This window comes from Sander vitreus, chromosome 5 (assembly GCF_031162955.1).
Source record: "Sander vitreus isolate 19-12246 chromosome 5, sanVit1, whole genome shotgun sequence".
Taxonomy (NCBI): domain Eukaryota; kingdom Metazoa; phylum Chordata; class Actinopteri; order Perciformes; family Percidae; genus Sander; species Sander vitreus.
The window spans coordinates 27,288,675-27,302,131 of record NC_135859.1 but is presented as its reverse complement, the minus strand read 5'-3'; the positions used below and the strand labels follow the sequence as shown (position 1 = coordinate 27,302,131).

Sequence of the window (13,457 nt, the reverse complement as noted above, 5' to 3'; positions counted from 1 at the left end):
GTTCCTTCCAGGATCAAAACAACAGGTTACTCTACACGGGTAAACACTAATCTTGTATCATGGGCTGAAGAAAACCGAATCTACCTTGGTAAAAACAATTCTGTTCTACCAACACTCCAGCCTCCATTATCCATCATCATTAAAGAAGAGGAAAAAAAATGAAACCCTTTATAACAATGTTTGATAAAAGCAGCTACTGGCAATGTACTGCCTTGTATTTCTGAGGCCGTTTTTTTCTTTGATGGTGTGTTTTGCTGTGTTTTTATGTTGCAACATGACACTTTGGCTGACATGGTGTCAGGTTTTGACATTTAGAGTCGGGCTAAAACTGATGTTTTTCATCTTTTTAAAACATCAACAGCAAATGTCAGGATTTTTCTGTGTTCTTTCTAGAGCTGTCATTTTACACACATGATCAGAAGTCATACAGGAAGATATGGCACACATACAGTACATTTCTGCACAGTGGCCTCAAAAGACCAGAATGCAATGCAGTCACATATAGATTGACAGAACACAGTTTTTACAAATTAGTTGGATAATTGTATTTAAATGCTCACAATTTCAAATAACAAACTCACATTTGTTCTCCAGCAATTGCAGGGAGGCATTTGGGGAAGCACATAATGCAGTTTTCGAAACTATAAGTAGACAAACAGTACTGTAAATTAGAGAGACAAGTGTAAGGTTAATTGGAAAAGGAAATTTTGACTTTAATGGTACATATTATGGGTGGGTGACATGGGCAGCACACTGCGGTGGTAGGGCAGCCCGTAGACAGGGCTCAGCCCTGCGTGGCGAAAGCTCTCCACCTTGCCAAACTGGCGCAAATGGAAAAGCAGTGTGAGCTTTCGGGTCATGGTCCTGAGAGCCAGGAAGGAAGCCAGGATCTGGACGAGCAGGAAGAGGAGGTAGAGGGAGTGCACAGCTCTCTCTAGAGGCAGGATGATAATTCCTTCATCAGTCAGGAAAAACAGCAGCACTGGCAGCTGAAACATGAAAGACAGGAGCCAGAAGGCTGCCAGCTCTGGCACCTGATGACAGGGAGGGAAGGAGAATTTTGGGTTAGTGGATGGAGGCGATGCAAAGATAGAGCAGTCAGGCATCAAGTGCTTCGCTTGTATCCACACGAAAGCAAAGACACGCACACACACCTGAACACACACACACGCACACGCACACACACACGCGCACACACACACGCGCACACACACACACGCACACACACACACACACACACACACACACACACGCACACACACACACACACACACAAACTTAATAGACAGTTGTAGCCAAGAGCTGATTGTTTACACATGCAGACAGAATACTTAAGTAGCCCCTTCCTCCACTATGTTATTATGGAGACAAGTCTATTAAAGAGCTCTGCGTTGTGGTTGAAAGAGGATGTTGGTTTGAATTACCTTTTCCTTAAGGTTGCCAATGTAGCCCAGATAAAGTCTGACCGCTTCAGTGACTGTGAGGAGGATCATCCCGGTTATAAGCAGAGCCTGGTAGTACCCGGGAAGATAATAGAACTGGAAATAAAGCAGAGCTGGACTGTCAGGAAGGTATGACTTGCAGTTCAAAACACTTTAAACAGTATGCTATTTAGGGGGCAAACACACATAAAAACACTTATGAAAGTATGATGTGACTTTAACATCTTTCAAATGATTCTGATAGCATAAGTTTGGCTTTACAGAAAGATGAGACAATCCCGGTGAAAAGTGGTGCAGTCTTCTGTAGGCTGTGTTGCTTTCACTCCAGTGGTTTTTTGGTTTGATCTGAGGGAGTTACCATGGAGTCTTTTTTGCTACTACCACTAGATAGCGCCAAAGTCACTAGTTTTCCAATTTGACACAGTGGAAGTTGAATAGATTCAACACACCTCTGAATACATTAAATTATGACATTAGTGATGCAACATGCAGGTCATCCAAACTGTCCAATGAATTATCTATCAATTCTGGAAACACTAACCTTGCTATGGACCAAGAGTCTGTGAGTTGATTGAATGACTCCTCTTTTTAAAAGGATTTATCTAAGGTTTATCTTATGAATGGTATCGCTTCCCTACCACCCAACTGACCTTGACTTCCAACATGAAAACAGCAGAAAACCACCAACAGGGAAAATAAAACATGTTGAAGTAAAGAAGCATCTGCAGGGGAAGGTAAGAAACCAGCTCGTTGACCACTGCAAGACAAATACAAGTCTACTGTATAAACACTCATATTCATTACATCCAACGTTTTGCTATTATGAACACACACTTACGAAAATAACGTTTTCTTTGCACAATACAGACAGTTGCATCTAATACAATGTTCCACAATTTAGATTTCAGGGGTAGCCTATGATTTGTCTGTGTACAGAAGGTAGACACAATAATGTACACGTGAAAAGGGACTTAACTTTGAATCAAACATAAAGGTGCACTATGAGTTCCTGCATGGTCACTTCTGTTGACGTTCCAAGTAAATTTCAAACTAAACAGAGCAAGCTCGCCCCTCCCTCCATGTTTCCGTAACTGTCATGACTGACTGTCACTAACCCCCACCCCCTCCCCCAACCATCTTGTCTATGATTGGCTGGAGTGGTTTGTTGTATTTTGGTGCACAGCCTGTGCCTCTGGTGTTTGTTTGACATTTACGACCCCAGTGTTGTCTCCTGAGGCCGGGCTTTTTCACAGTGTATTCAGGGGGCAGGCACCTAGCGGATCAAGGAGAGATGCCTATGATTTGAGACAAAAATGAAATCGCGTTGAAACCATGCAGGAACTCATAGTGCAACTTTAATCAAAATAAGGGGCACTGCAAAGGTTGATTATAAGTTCAATAGCAGTAAGCAACATTTGTGAGCTATAAATGAGGTCCGGACAGCAAAACCTTGGCGTGTGACTTTTAGTGGCATAACACAGGTAACAAAAAATTCAAAACATACATCAATAATTGCAGGAGCATCATTTTATAAAAATATAACATAATATGGCAATAGAAACAGTATTAAAAATGTTGACAATGGTGATCTACCTTGAAGTTAAACGTAGTTGTTCTTAAGTGTTTACATTATTTTGTCTACCCCTCACATGAGTTATATATCAGAACTTGTTTCAGTTACATATACACATGTTTTCCATATACAGTATCACTATTATACTATAATGTATTCTAAAATGTGATCTTATATTGCAGTAAACTATAATTGTAAACAGTCTGTGGAAGCAGTAACCAACCAGACGCGTCCTCCTGCTCCCTGGTGAAGTCACTGTCTGCTGTCCTGTTGTTGGTGAACACAGAGCCTCCCATATAGGCCAGACCCATCTGCAGGTTCTCGGGAACAGGTGAGTAAAACACAGGCATTGTGGGTAGAGCTGGTGACCATGACGGAGCCAAGGAGTCAGGAAGTGTAACGGTTTAAAACTGTGTTTGTGTTCCTGCCAAATCTTGTTGTTTTAAGTCACACAAGTACACAAATGCATGAAGGCACAGATATAAATGAACACACTCAGGCGCATGCTGGCAGACTCCACTGCTAATCAGATTATAGTGAGGTAGGCGGGCTGAGGATTAGGCTGAGACAGCCGCATGGCAGTTTGTTACTAAGTAATCAAGCGGCCGTTCATGATGCCCAGTAAATTTGTTTATCTAATTAGAGAATGTAACATTCGTTAACGCTTTACAGAAATAAAGGGACCAAAATGAAAACCAGAACAATGCATGTTCATTTAGGAAAATACAAATCTTCCCTTTTTGCACACAAATACAATTGTTCTCCCAAATACATATAAAACTCATTCAAATGTCTGTTTTCAGTGTGTGCACATTTTCTGCATTATGTTTTAATGTATACCATTCCAAGTGACTAGTAGCTTAAATTAAATGGAGACATCAGGGACATTAAATGCATCAATCCATTCGTTGTGGTGTTTTATGGCCTTTTTTATTTAAAGCACATAAACAGAGTTACACAGCAATGCCTAACACACTGCACGCCGCACCCGGCCAGCGAGTCCTCAGAATGGTGCCTGGCTTATCGTTTTGGCCTTGGGGCCCCACTCGTCATTAATGTGACGGGGTGCAGCGGCAGAGTTCGGCCACAAGATGTCATCACAGCTCGTCCCTAGGGGTGCGCAGGGGAAAATGCTGGAACTCCTCTGGCACCTCTTCCCCTTTCTGGGACCTCTTGTAGAAACCTAGTGAGTCCAACAGGCTGCTGATCTCGTCTGCCTTCATTTTCTTCACAGGAACAGTCTGACGTGTCGGGAAGGAAACACACATGCATTTAGACACATGGATAAAGGCCTAAAATCAGTAATGCAGTGTAAGTTAGATGTAGGCAGAGAAGTATATGTTTTTTTTATTCTGATACATTAATTTGGTTGCCCAATAATGGATTTTTATTAAAACATGTTCAGTCACTGATATAGAGGTCCCTCCTTGCACATTTATTTTCATTTATTATTCAGTAATTTAGTCTCTGAAATACATCTTCATATGAAGTTAAATAACATTCTCAAAGGCCGCCCACATTATCCAATAAATGGAAACAAGAAACAATAAACCCTGAATGTGACAAAATAAAAACCCCTATATAAGCATTATGAGGGAAAATTGTGTGAAAAGGTGAAAACCCCCAAAAAGCAGTAAAGTATGTGAGAAGTTTACTTTTAAATCACAGCAGGGGCTCTTTGCGCATTTAGAAGAGGCTAACGCTAAATGAATTCATTAGTATTGGTTTCAATGGAGGGTTTAATTGTCTCCTACTGTCTTGATTGCAGATTCACAGGCTTTTTCTACTCTGACAAAAATAAAAGTCAGTGGGAAACACTGAACAGTTGTAATTTCAAGGCATAACAAACAATTTCAGTTCAAATTCATATCATTAGTCATACCAACTGTCCTATTTCAGTACAGAAAATATTGCTCAGCTGTCAGAAACCCTAATTTATATACTTTCTTACTGTCACTCTTTCTTTCCATCTGTTTTTTTTTGTAACTCTGTCTCGCTCTTTCAAACACACTCGGTCTGTGTGACTTGAAATCTGACAGATGATCCGATATCAGGTGCAGCAGTCATAAAACTTCCCTACATGAATCTGTCTTGACATCCTGGAGCTCCCTAGATAAGCCCCATCACAAGGCGGATGTGTAAAAGATCCCTGAACTCACATCTCACCTTTACAACCTCGTCCTTTTCGTTATAGAGTATCAGACGGGGATTCTTCTCCTCCGATGAATCGTATTCCAAGTTGTGGCTACACAGGAAAGAACGGATCAAGGGAAACAACAGGTAGGCAGTGAGGAATAAAGCACATTGCTATTTTAGGCTCACTCAACATGATTTCAACTTGGAAGAGCACATTTTTTTGGAAAGCTCACAGAGCTGGCACCGGACTTGGCAACTTGCTAAAAACATTGTTTTGTGTGTAAATGAGGTCGTGAGAAAGGTTTTTTTTCTTCTTCTTCTTTTTTTTGTAAAGGTCAGGTCTTAACAACCAGCCTGAGGAACAGAAGAGTAAAAGGATACTATAAAGCCCAGCGCTCCAGAAGAAAATGATGGAGCTCGGGCATTTTCTTTATGCCTCATCCCACCACACTGGGAGCCTGCGGGGAAAACGACAGACAGTTAAAACAGCATGACAAATAGCATTGTGCACGCTTTGTTATTTGTTGGATCAAAGGTGCAAGAAATAGGTTTCATATCTCAACATAAGGCATACTGACATGACAGCACATGGCTTATCCTCCCATCTTACTCATTTGCTTATTTACTTAGGCTACTGTGTTCCTATCACAAATTCCTAAACATTTTAAGGACATTACAAGATAGCCACATTGGAAGTTTGAAGTTAAAGTACGTAAATGATTTCAATCTGTACTCACCAGCAGTTTACCTCTGGCTATATCAAGCTTTTCTTCAGCCGCTGTGTCGTTGTTAGTGTCTGATGCTCTAACAGCGAGGGCAAAAGTGAGCACCAAGAAGGCCCACATTTTTTTCTGACAAATTAGTACCCTTGAGTGCTTTTGCCTAAGTTATTACCGGCAATATCTAACCCTTTAATCCACTTGGACAGTTTCTCAAGGTGGACAAGACCACGGCACATTCCTGTTGGGGGGCAGTGCCCTCCTGTGTTAGATCGTACTTACTTTTTCTTAGTGTTTTTCTATCACAAATTATTTGTAATCTGAAAAGCAGGTCAATGGTTAGACATATTGTTCTTTTGCTGTTAGCTCTTCTTTATTAGGCTATTTTTAATTTTCCAAAGGCCATGAAGAGGCCCCTGGCTTTATAGTTTATAGTTTCTTCCACATCAGATGTCATTGGGGGTCCACAGAACATCTGTTCTCTTATCATTTTTTCCCATACAATGTAACTTGCAGGTGGCTGAGGGCCACTAAGAACCAGCCACACTCTCATAGCTGCTGAAAAGCTAATTTTAGCTATACTGGTTTTGTACAGGTGTCCTTAAAGAAAGAAAAAAGGACTTGCAATAAAAATAATGATTTAGAAACTTTGTCGGAGAGTATCTGTATTAGGGGAACATATTACCTTCTCTAGCTTAAACTCTTAGATTTGTTTTGGACTAGTGGTGAAGACAACATCCTAAATGATGTCACTGGGTGAAATTTTTTTGTACTTTTTGTATCAGCAAAGTACCACAAATGGCCACTCATTTTGAAGTCTGAAACACATGTGAACATTATGCCCTGGTTAGTATAATCAGTTAAGTAGCCTACATTTTTAACTTGCTGAAATACACTTATTTCGTTTTATTTTTGAGAGTTAGATGAAAGGATTGATACTACTCTCATTTTTATTAAGGCTGTTAGCTTAACATAAAAACTGGAAACATGGGGAAAGAACCAGCCAGGCTCAGTTCAAAAATATGCTGACACCTCTAAATCTCTCTAATTAACATTCATATGTTGTTTATTCACACACAAACAGCAATGGAAAAAAAAATATATATTTTTTTTACGGGAAGTTACATTATGTAAGTAGCCTATGTCTTGCCAAACAGCCAGGCACAGTGATCCCCCCGAGACGCTGCACAGAAATGCAGCAAGAAAGCAAATAAACATATTTTCCAGAATATTAAACTACTCCTTTAACTCTAAACTCTGTATGCAGAACCTAATTTAATGACATCCCATTTTTCATGTTTTTGTCCAAAAATGTTTATCTTACGATACAGCTGTTACATTTTCATAATTGCATTCTGGATATTCTAAAGTAGTATTGCAAACAAAGTCAGCAACAGATACAAAATAACATTATGGCAAACCTCCAGTGCATTTCTTTCTCACTGTTTAGTTGCATTAGAAGTAATGTTTAATTCCATTGTGTACTCATGTATGAAATCAGACCTCATGACAGCACAGCACATTTGCACTTGTGTTAACACCCTGAAAAAGGAAAACATCTCTCGCCTCCAAGTTTACTCAACTCTGTTGTGAAAAAGCAAATACGTCAGGTCACCACAAGAGGGCAGCAACACCCACATGTACACTTTATGGCAGTTTGGCGGGTAAAATGTACTTCCAAAATCCAAGCCACAGACAATTATGTTTCCAACAAAAATAAGCCATTCCTGCCTGGAATGCTGAAGCAAAACCATCTCTCTGTCTCTATCTTTTCCAGACACAGAGCTCTGCAGCTCAGCCCTGCATTCTGCATGTACTGTCTGAGATTATGTGTCAAATGGCAGTAAAACAGTCCCCTTTTTTAACAGGGTTTCCTCCCCTTGGCAGCCATCGTAAATCCACGGGCCTGTACACTCCTCTTGCTGGGGTTTTACATTTGCATCTTTGAGTTTTAAAATTCCATTCCAGATTGGTTTCTCACAATGTATGTTTGGCCTGAAAGATCTTAAAAAGTTGATTGAGAGAAAGAAAGAGCTGATGAGAGAGGAGAGAAAACACAATGAGCAGTGGGGGTGGGGTGATCTCACTGTGGCTGATTCCTCAGTCTATATGTGTGAATGCATACCATATGTGTTCACATTCAGCATGTTTCAGCTTACATCATGTGGTGCAAGCCAAATAGGGGATGTTGTTATTATTAATGTGCTGATAAAGGGGAAAACGCAGTCATTTATAACTAGGGTTACGGAACAGAGACGTAGACGATGAAGACATTTACAAAATGTGTACTGAGCAACTTTTTCCAGTAGGATTTTGCAAATTGCAACATTCGCAGCTGGCAAAAGATCAAACACTTAAACACCTCACTGTAATCCTGCCTCCCTTGGAGAGCTTGTTATAAAGATACACACACTTCCTGTTTCTCCAAAGTACCGGATGCTGCCTACCAGCCAGTGGGACATTAGGTTGTGTGTCTGCATGGCCATTTGTGAGAAATATTTGGCTCTGGTGTCTATTTCTCTGTGCCTTAGAGGGGAAATGTATTTATATGTTTAAGGATGACCAAGGGAGATGAATAAAAAATGTAACTTTGGGTATAAACAGTTATCTCTGTGTGTGTGTGTGTGTGTGTGTGTGTGTGTGTGTGTGTGTGTGTGTGTGTGTGTGTGTGTGTGTGTGTGTGTGTGTGTGTGTGTGTGTGTGTGTGTGTGTGTGTCTGTGTGCTCATCTGTCTGGAGCCTCGGGGCAACTGGGGGGAAGCCTGCTGCCTGTCTGCCTGTCTGCCTGCTGCTTATAAAGAAGAGAGGCAGTGCTGAAAGAAGTGAGGGCCATGTGGAGGGCTTCATTCAATAAAAATACAATGCTAATGAGTGTGCTGCACTGTATACTGTATAGTAAGTGGCCATAACCTCGTGGAGGTTATGGTTTGTCAGCACAGTACATAATACAACATTGCATCTGGTTAAGGAAACTACAAGTGACTGTGTTTTCATTGTATTATTCTCTTATGGAGAGCTTATACATAGAACGATTAAATGAAGCAATAAAAACAGAGGAATGGAGTGAAATGTCTATGTGTGACACTAACCGTGAGCAAATTTACAGCTGATGTAGTAAATGAGAGTTTGATTTAGCTTGCGGTTGACTTGAACCTACGACCTAAAATAAGTGGCTCCAATTTTCCTCACACAGAAGGCTGCGAGATGCTGCTGGCCTTGGTAGAGTATCTGTGTTGTACAGGAACAGATGACAAGGATGGTTTGCTGCCAGTGACTTGTTTGCATGGTTTTTGTTATGTCGATGGTAAAGGTGAGAAAAGGCTGCTGCTTTTTACTGAGATTACGTCCTATAGGGAGGCTATAGTTAAAATTAGCTCCACCCTAACCAGTTACAACAATAATGAGTACCTTTCAATACATTTATACCTATAATGGCTCCAGTGTTGTTCTGTGAAGTATAACAGGGCTGTAAGGGTCGGGTACACACCAGCACACAGCCACAGTGACGGTAAATATACAGCCAACACTTTGACCATAATATATTCAGTACATAAGTACACATTTTGACTTTGTACACTGTGATATTACTTTACTTACAGAAGAAGTATACATTTTGGGAAATGCATTATTAGCTTTCTTGCCAAGAGTTAGATGAGAAGATTGATATAAAAAGGAATAGGAATTCACTGCACCGGGCAAGAAAAAGTCCTGCACACAATCCTACATAAAAACTATGAATTGCCATATTTACCTCCAGCTTTATACATAACAGTTATAAGGGTGGAATTAGTCTTCTCATCTAACCCTCAGGAAGAAAGTGTATAAACAAATTTCCAAAAATGTTGAACTATTCCTATCTAAAGATGTAAATACTTCTTTCACCACCCCATACAGTAGTGAAATTCACACCACGGTCCAACAGTTGGCACAAACTCACTATCCCAATAATTATAATCGCAGTTGGCATCCACAGGGCTGAAGCAATAAAGCTTTTACATAGTTGTTTTAAACACCATCTGGCTTGTTGTAGTGAACCACAGTGAGGTGTTGTGAACGCAACTCCAGTAGTCCAGCAAAACTCCTCCCTTAGCTCCTCCCCCTGCCCAGGTGAGGTATAGAAACCCTCAGCTGGGTCAGTTTAGCCTTTTGCTGGTCCCTGGTGGTGGTTGCCTGCTGAAGGTGGTGAGTAGGGTCCCCATTTTTAGTCTCTCTTGGTGATTTAAAGTTGTCCCCCCAACTAACATGTGCCTTTTTGTGTTTTAGGTTCACCTGTTGCTGTTCTGTTTACTTTGTTTTTGTTAGGTTTGCTTTTTCTTTTCTTTAGTTTATTTAATAAGTCTGTTTAGTTTGAATATATTTATTTCACTTGAGTATATGTTCTGAGATTTAGCTACCAATGGGGTTGTTGGTTTTTGTTAATTTTTGATTCTTTGTTTCAGGAGTGTCTTTCTTTTTGTTCTCTTGCTGTTTTGGTGTGGCCTGGGTGTCCTCAGGTGGGCGGCTAGGCACCGTGTCGAACATCGCTCCCGTTGCATGCAAGTAGGCACTGGGACTCTGTTAGTGCATGTTTTGTTGTGGTGTTACCCCCCAGACTAGGGAGACGGGGTATCCTTTCAGTAGTCTGCCCCCACTGAAGCCCCAGCCCACTAATTTGAGTTTATTTGTATTTCATTAGAGTTTTAGTATTGTTATAGTTGTCTGCTTTTAGATCATTTTTGTTAATAAAAACATTTGTTCTGTTTTTACCTACTGTCTCTGCCTCATCAGTTTTGACCCCGTGTCCTTATCAGAATTTGGTTTTCATATCACGGGGTGCAAGTCCCCAGGTGGCGTTGTCGGTTCCTAAGTTAGTTTCTCTCCTTGGTTATCTTTAGTTCCCCCTTCTAGTATTTATATCTAAATATTCCACTTCTCGCCACATTGTCATAAAGGGTGATGAGAAACTGGCTGCATTGACAATGATTATGACCACTTCTGAAAAGGCCACAAAAAACCCTGCAGCAACTTAAACTTTGACAGAAAATGCTAAATGCTGTAATATTCAAAAAGTATATGTAGTACAGTAAGGATTAGCACATTTTGACAATTGTAGGACACTGAATGTGAAGAAAGCTTTTTTTTTTTTTTTTTTGGGTGGCCGGTTGACCGCGGGTTAAGTGTCCCTTCAGTCCCACATAGTTACCCTGCAGAAGTGTCCTGCAAATCATTGATTCTTCACACTCTGTGATGCTGTTCTGACACTGACCTCTGACCTCCCTAGAGAGGGGGGGGGGAAATCAAAAGAGAATTTCCTTTTTGGAGTTCAAATAAGTATCACATGCTAAAGCAACAACAAACCCAATACGTCTCTTGTGCCAGAGCCACAACAGTGTTTATGATTTAGAAAGGAGTGCACTTTTTGTTAGGAATACAGCAGTGACAGCTTGGTGCTTTTGCCACGATATGTAGGTCAAGTAGGAATGCTTTCGCTGAGATTCCAGTGTTTGCATATTTAAATGGGGAACAGAATAAGTCGATAGTTAGGCTTGGTGGTGACATCGTGGCAGATGTGAAGGTTTGGCGCAGAGGTGGGAAGGGGGCGAGGGTGGTGGATGGATTTGCACTGATGGATGTCCAGTTGGTGGCCACATCAGAGGAGCCGGGGGGCAAGCAGACAGCAACCACTGCTCCCCTCCCTCTAATCTGTGTCTGGGTAATCAGAAACACATGGCTCCCTATAATGGCTCCAGTGTTGTTCTGTGAAGTATAACAGGGCTGTAAGGGTCGGGTACACACCAGCACACAGCCACAGTGACGGTAAATATACAGCCAACACTTCCCTTCACATGCCAGGGCACTGCAACCACATACAATAAAATACACCCTGGTATCCATATACGTACAAGTAAAGGCAACTGCTCTGCCTTTTTTAGGCTGTTATCAAAGTGTGTCTAACCAAAGAGGACATGGATAAGAATGGGGTGAATAATCCTGACCCGGCCTCTGAGTCACAAAGACGTGATAAAGCAAATCTGATGCCGTTTGAAAGACAGGGAAATGTTCCTGCAGGCTAAAGGCAAGTAACTCTGCATTGTAACTCTGTTTCTGTGACTGATTTTGGCAACAAATTTGGAGTGAAAATTTGCCTCTCAAACAACAAAGCTGTTGCAAGCTACAGTTTGTCAGTTGTAGACAGGACTGATTGTCGGGACAGTTGGGGTTCAGTGTATAAAAACATAAGCCATCTGCTTATTTTCCTTGGGTTTGGGCAGACACTTTTGGTCTTGTGATCATTTTCTATCCCAATATCTGGAATAAGGCCACAACTTTCTCGCTCTTTCTCTGCCTCTCCAGGTTGGAGTGAGTGAGAAGTAGAGAGGGGGGGAAAAAAACCATTGGATCAGCCTGTGGAATTATGTGAAAGCTGAAACCTCAAGCCACATTATGGAGTCTGAAGTCCCACTTTACTGCACAGATAGCGGATGGATGGGTATGTGAGGGAATATAGGACGGGGGAGGAGAAGAGCTAGGAATAAGTGAATGAGGGAGAAGGAAAATAGGCTACAGAGAAAAAACATGAGGGAAAGAGGGGTTTAAAAAAAAAAAAGAACAAGAATGAGAGAGAAAGGAAGAGCAGCTAACTGATCTGCTTTCTATTAGCCATCCAAATCGTCTCCACTAATACACTCATTGCATTGAATTATGCTGACAAAGGTGGAAAAATCCAGGGCAATTTGAAGCTCCTAGACAACTTTTTGCACACCCCTCCATGTGAAAGAAAAGGAAAAAAAGAGAGAGAAAAATCTCCATCCAGCTATAGAAAGAGCAACTGTGGCTTAATTACATTTCTGGCTATTCATATTCATTTGTATTTCCACATTTACAGAACTTTGGTATGTGTCTTCCAGATGCTCTATGTCCTAACACTGCTAGAATAATGATTCATGGCTCCAGTTCCATGTAGTTTGACATGTGATGGATAAAGCAAAGTGGGTTCAACTAAAGTAAATAGCAGTTTTAGTCTCATACATTGACTTTAAGCACAATATTGACAAGTTTATCCATCCTAAACTGACACTCCTTCAGTTTCAACTTTACTGACCTAGTTTCAGAACACCAGATTGTCTGGGCATGTGTTTGGGAGGTCGGCTTGTTGTGTGGTTGCTCTTAATTTGTGCATTAAGAGTTGCCTTTTTTTGCTCAGTGGCACTGCAAGGGAGTTTCGGGTCTATTATAATGATGGTCATAAATCGCGGAGTGATTAGATGTCACTGGAAATCTATAAACACACAGTTAATGCTGATGCTGTTCCTCTTCCCCATTCTGGTTGTGCGCTGACCTCAGTTCTCAGTGGTTTTGGCTCAAGAAAAGCACTAGCTCCATTTCCAGTAAATGTCATTTCGTAGTTACTGCATTTCCAAAGGGCTGAGAAACATTTAACGTGTGAGGAGGACTGCAATTAGACAGTGTTTCTTGCAGACAGCGCGTCGACAGGGATAAGAGACGAAAACAGCATTTTCAAATCTCCTCTGGCCGTGTCTGATGCAATGAATCAGCCAGGGATATGACTGCGCTTTAGGAAACCGTGCTGCAACAGATACATATCTAT

General features: G+C 41.1%; 2 protein-coding genes across 2 annotated transcripts; both read right to left on the bottom strand.

The window, feature by feature from the left end:
* Window positions 1-529: 529 nt before the first annotated feature.
* Window positions 530-3,365, bottom strand: LOC144517677 (transmembrane protein 17A). Its single transcript, XM_078249805.1, has 4 exons — window positions 3,239-3,365; window positions 2,093-2,199; window positions 1,425-1,538; window positions 530-1,034 (listed from the first exon to the last, which is right to left on the bottom strand). The coding sequence occupies exons 1-4, from the start codon at window positions 3,363-3,365 to the stop codon at window positions 714-716; spliced, it is 669 nt and encodes a 222-aa protein (XP_078105931.1). The 3' UTR covers window positions 530-713.
* Window positions 3,366-3,942: 577 nt separating this feature from the next.
* selenoe (selenoprotein e) lies at window positions 3,943-6,242 on the bottom strand. The gene is made up of 4 exons (XM_078249804.1): window positions 5,889-6,242; window positions 5,533-5,609; window positions 5,182-5,260; window positions 3,943-4,256 (listed from the first exon to the last, which is right to left on the bottom strand). The coding sequence occupies exons 1-4, from the start codon at window positions 5,994-5,996 to the stop codon at window positions 4,113-4,115; spliced, it is 408 nt and encodes a 135-aa protein (XP_078105930.1). The 5' UTR covers window positions 5,997-6,242; the 3' UTR covers window positions 3,943-4,112.
* Window positions 6,243-13,457: the final 7,215 nt, after the last annotated feature.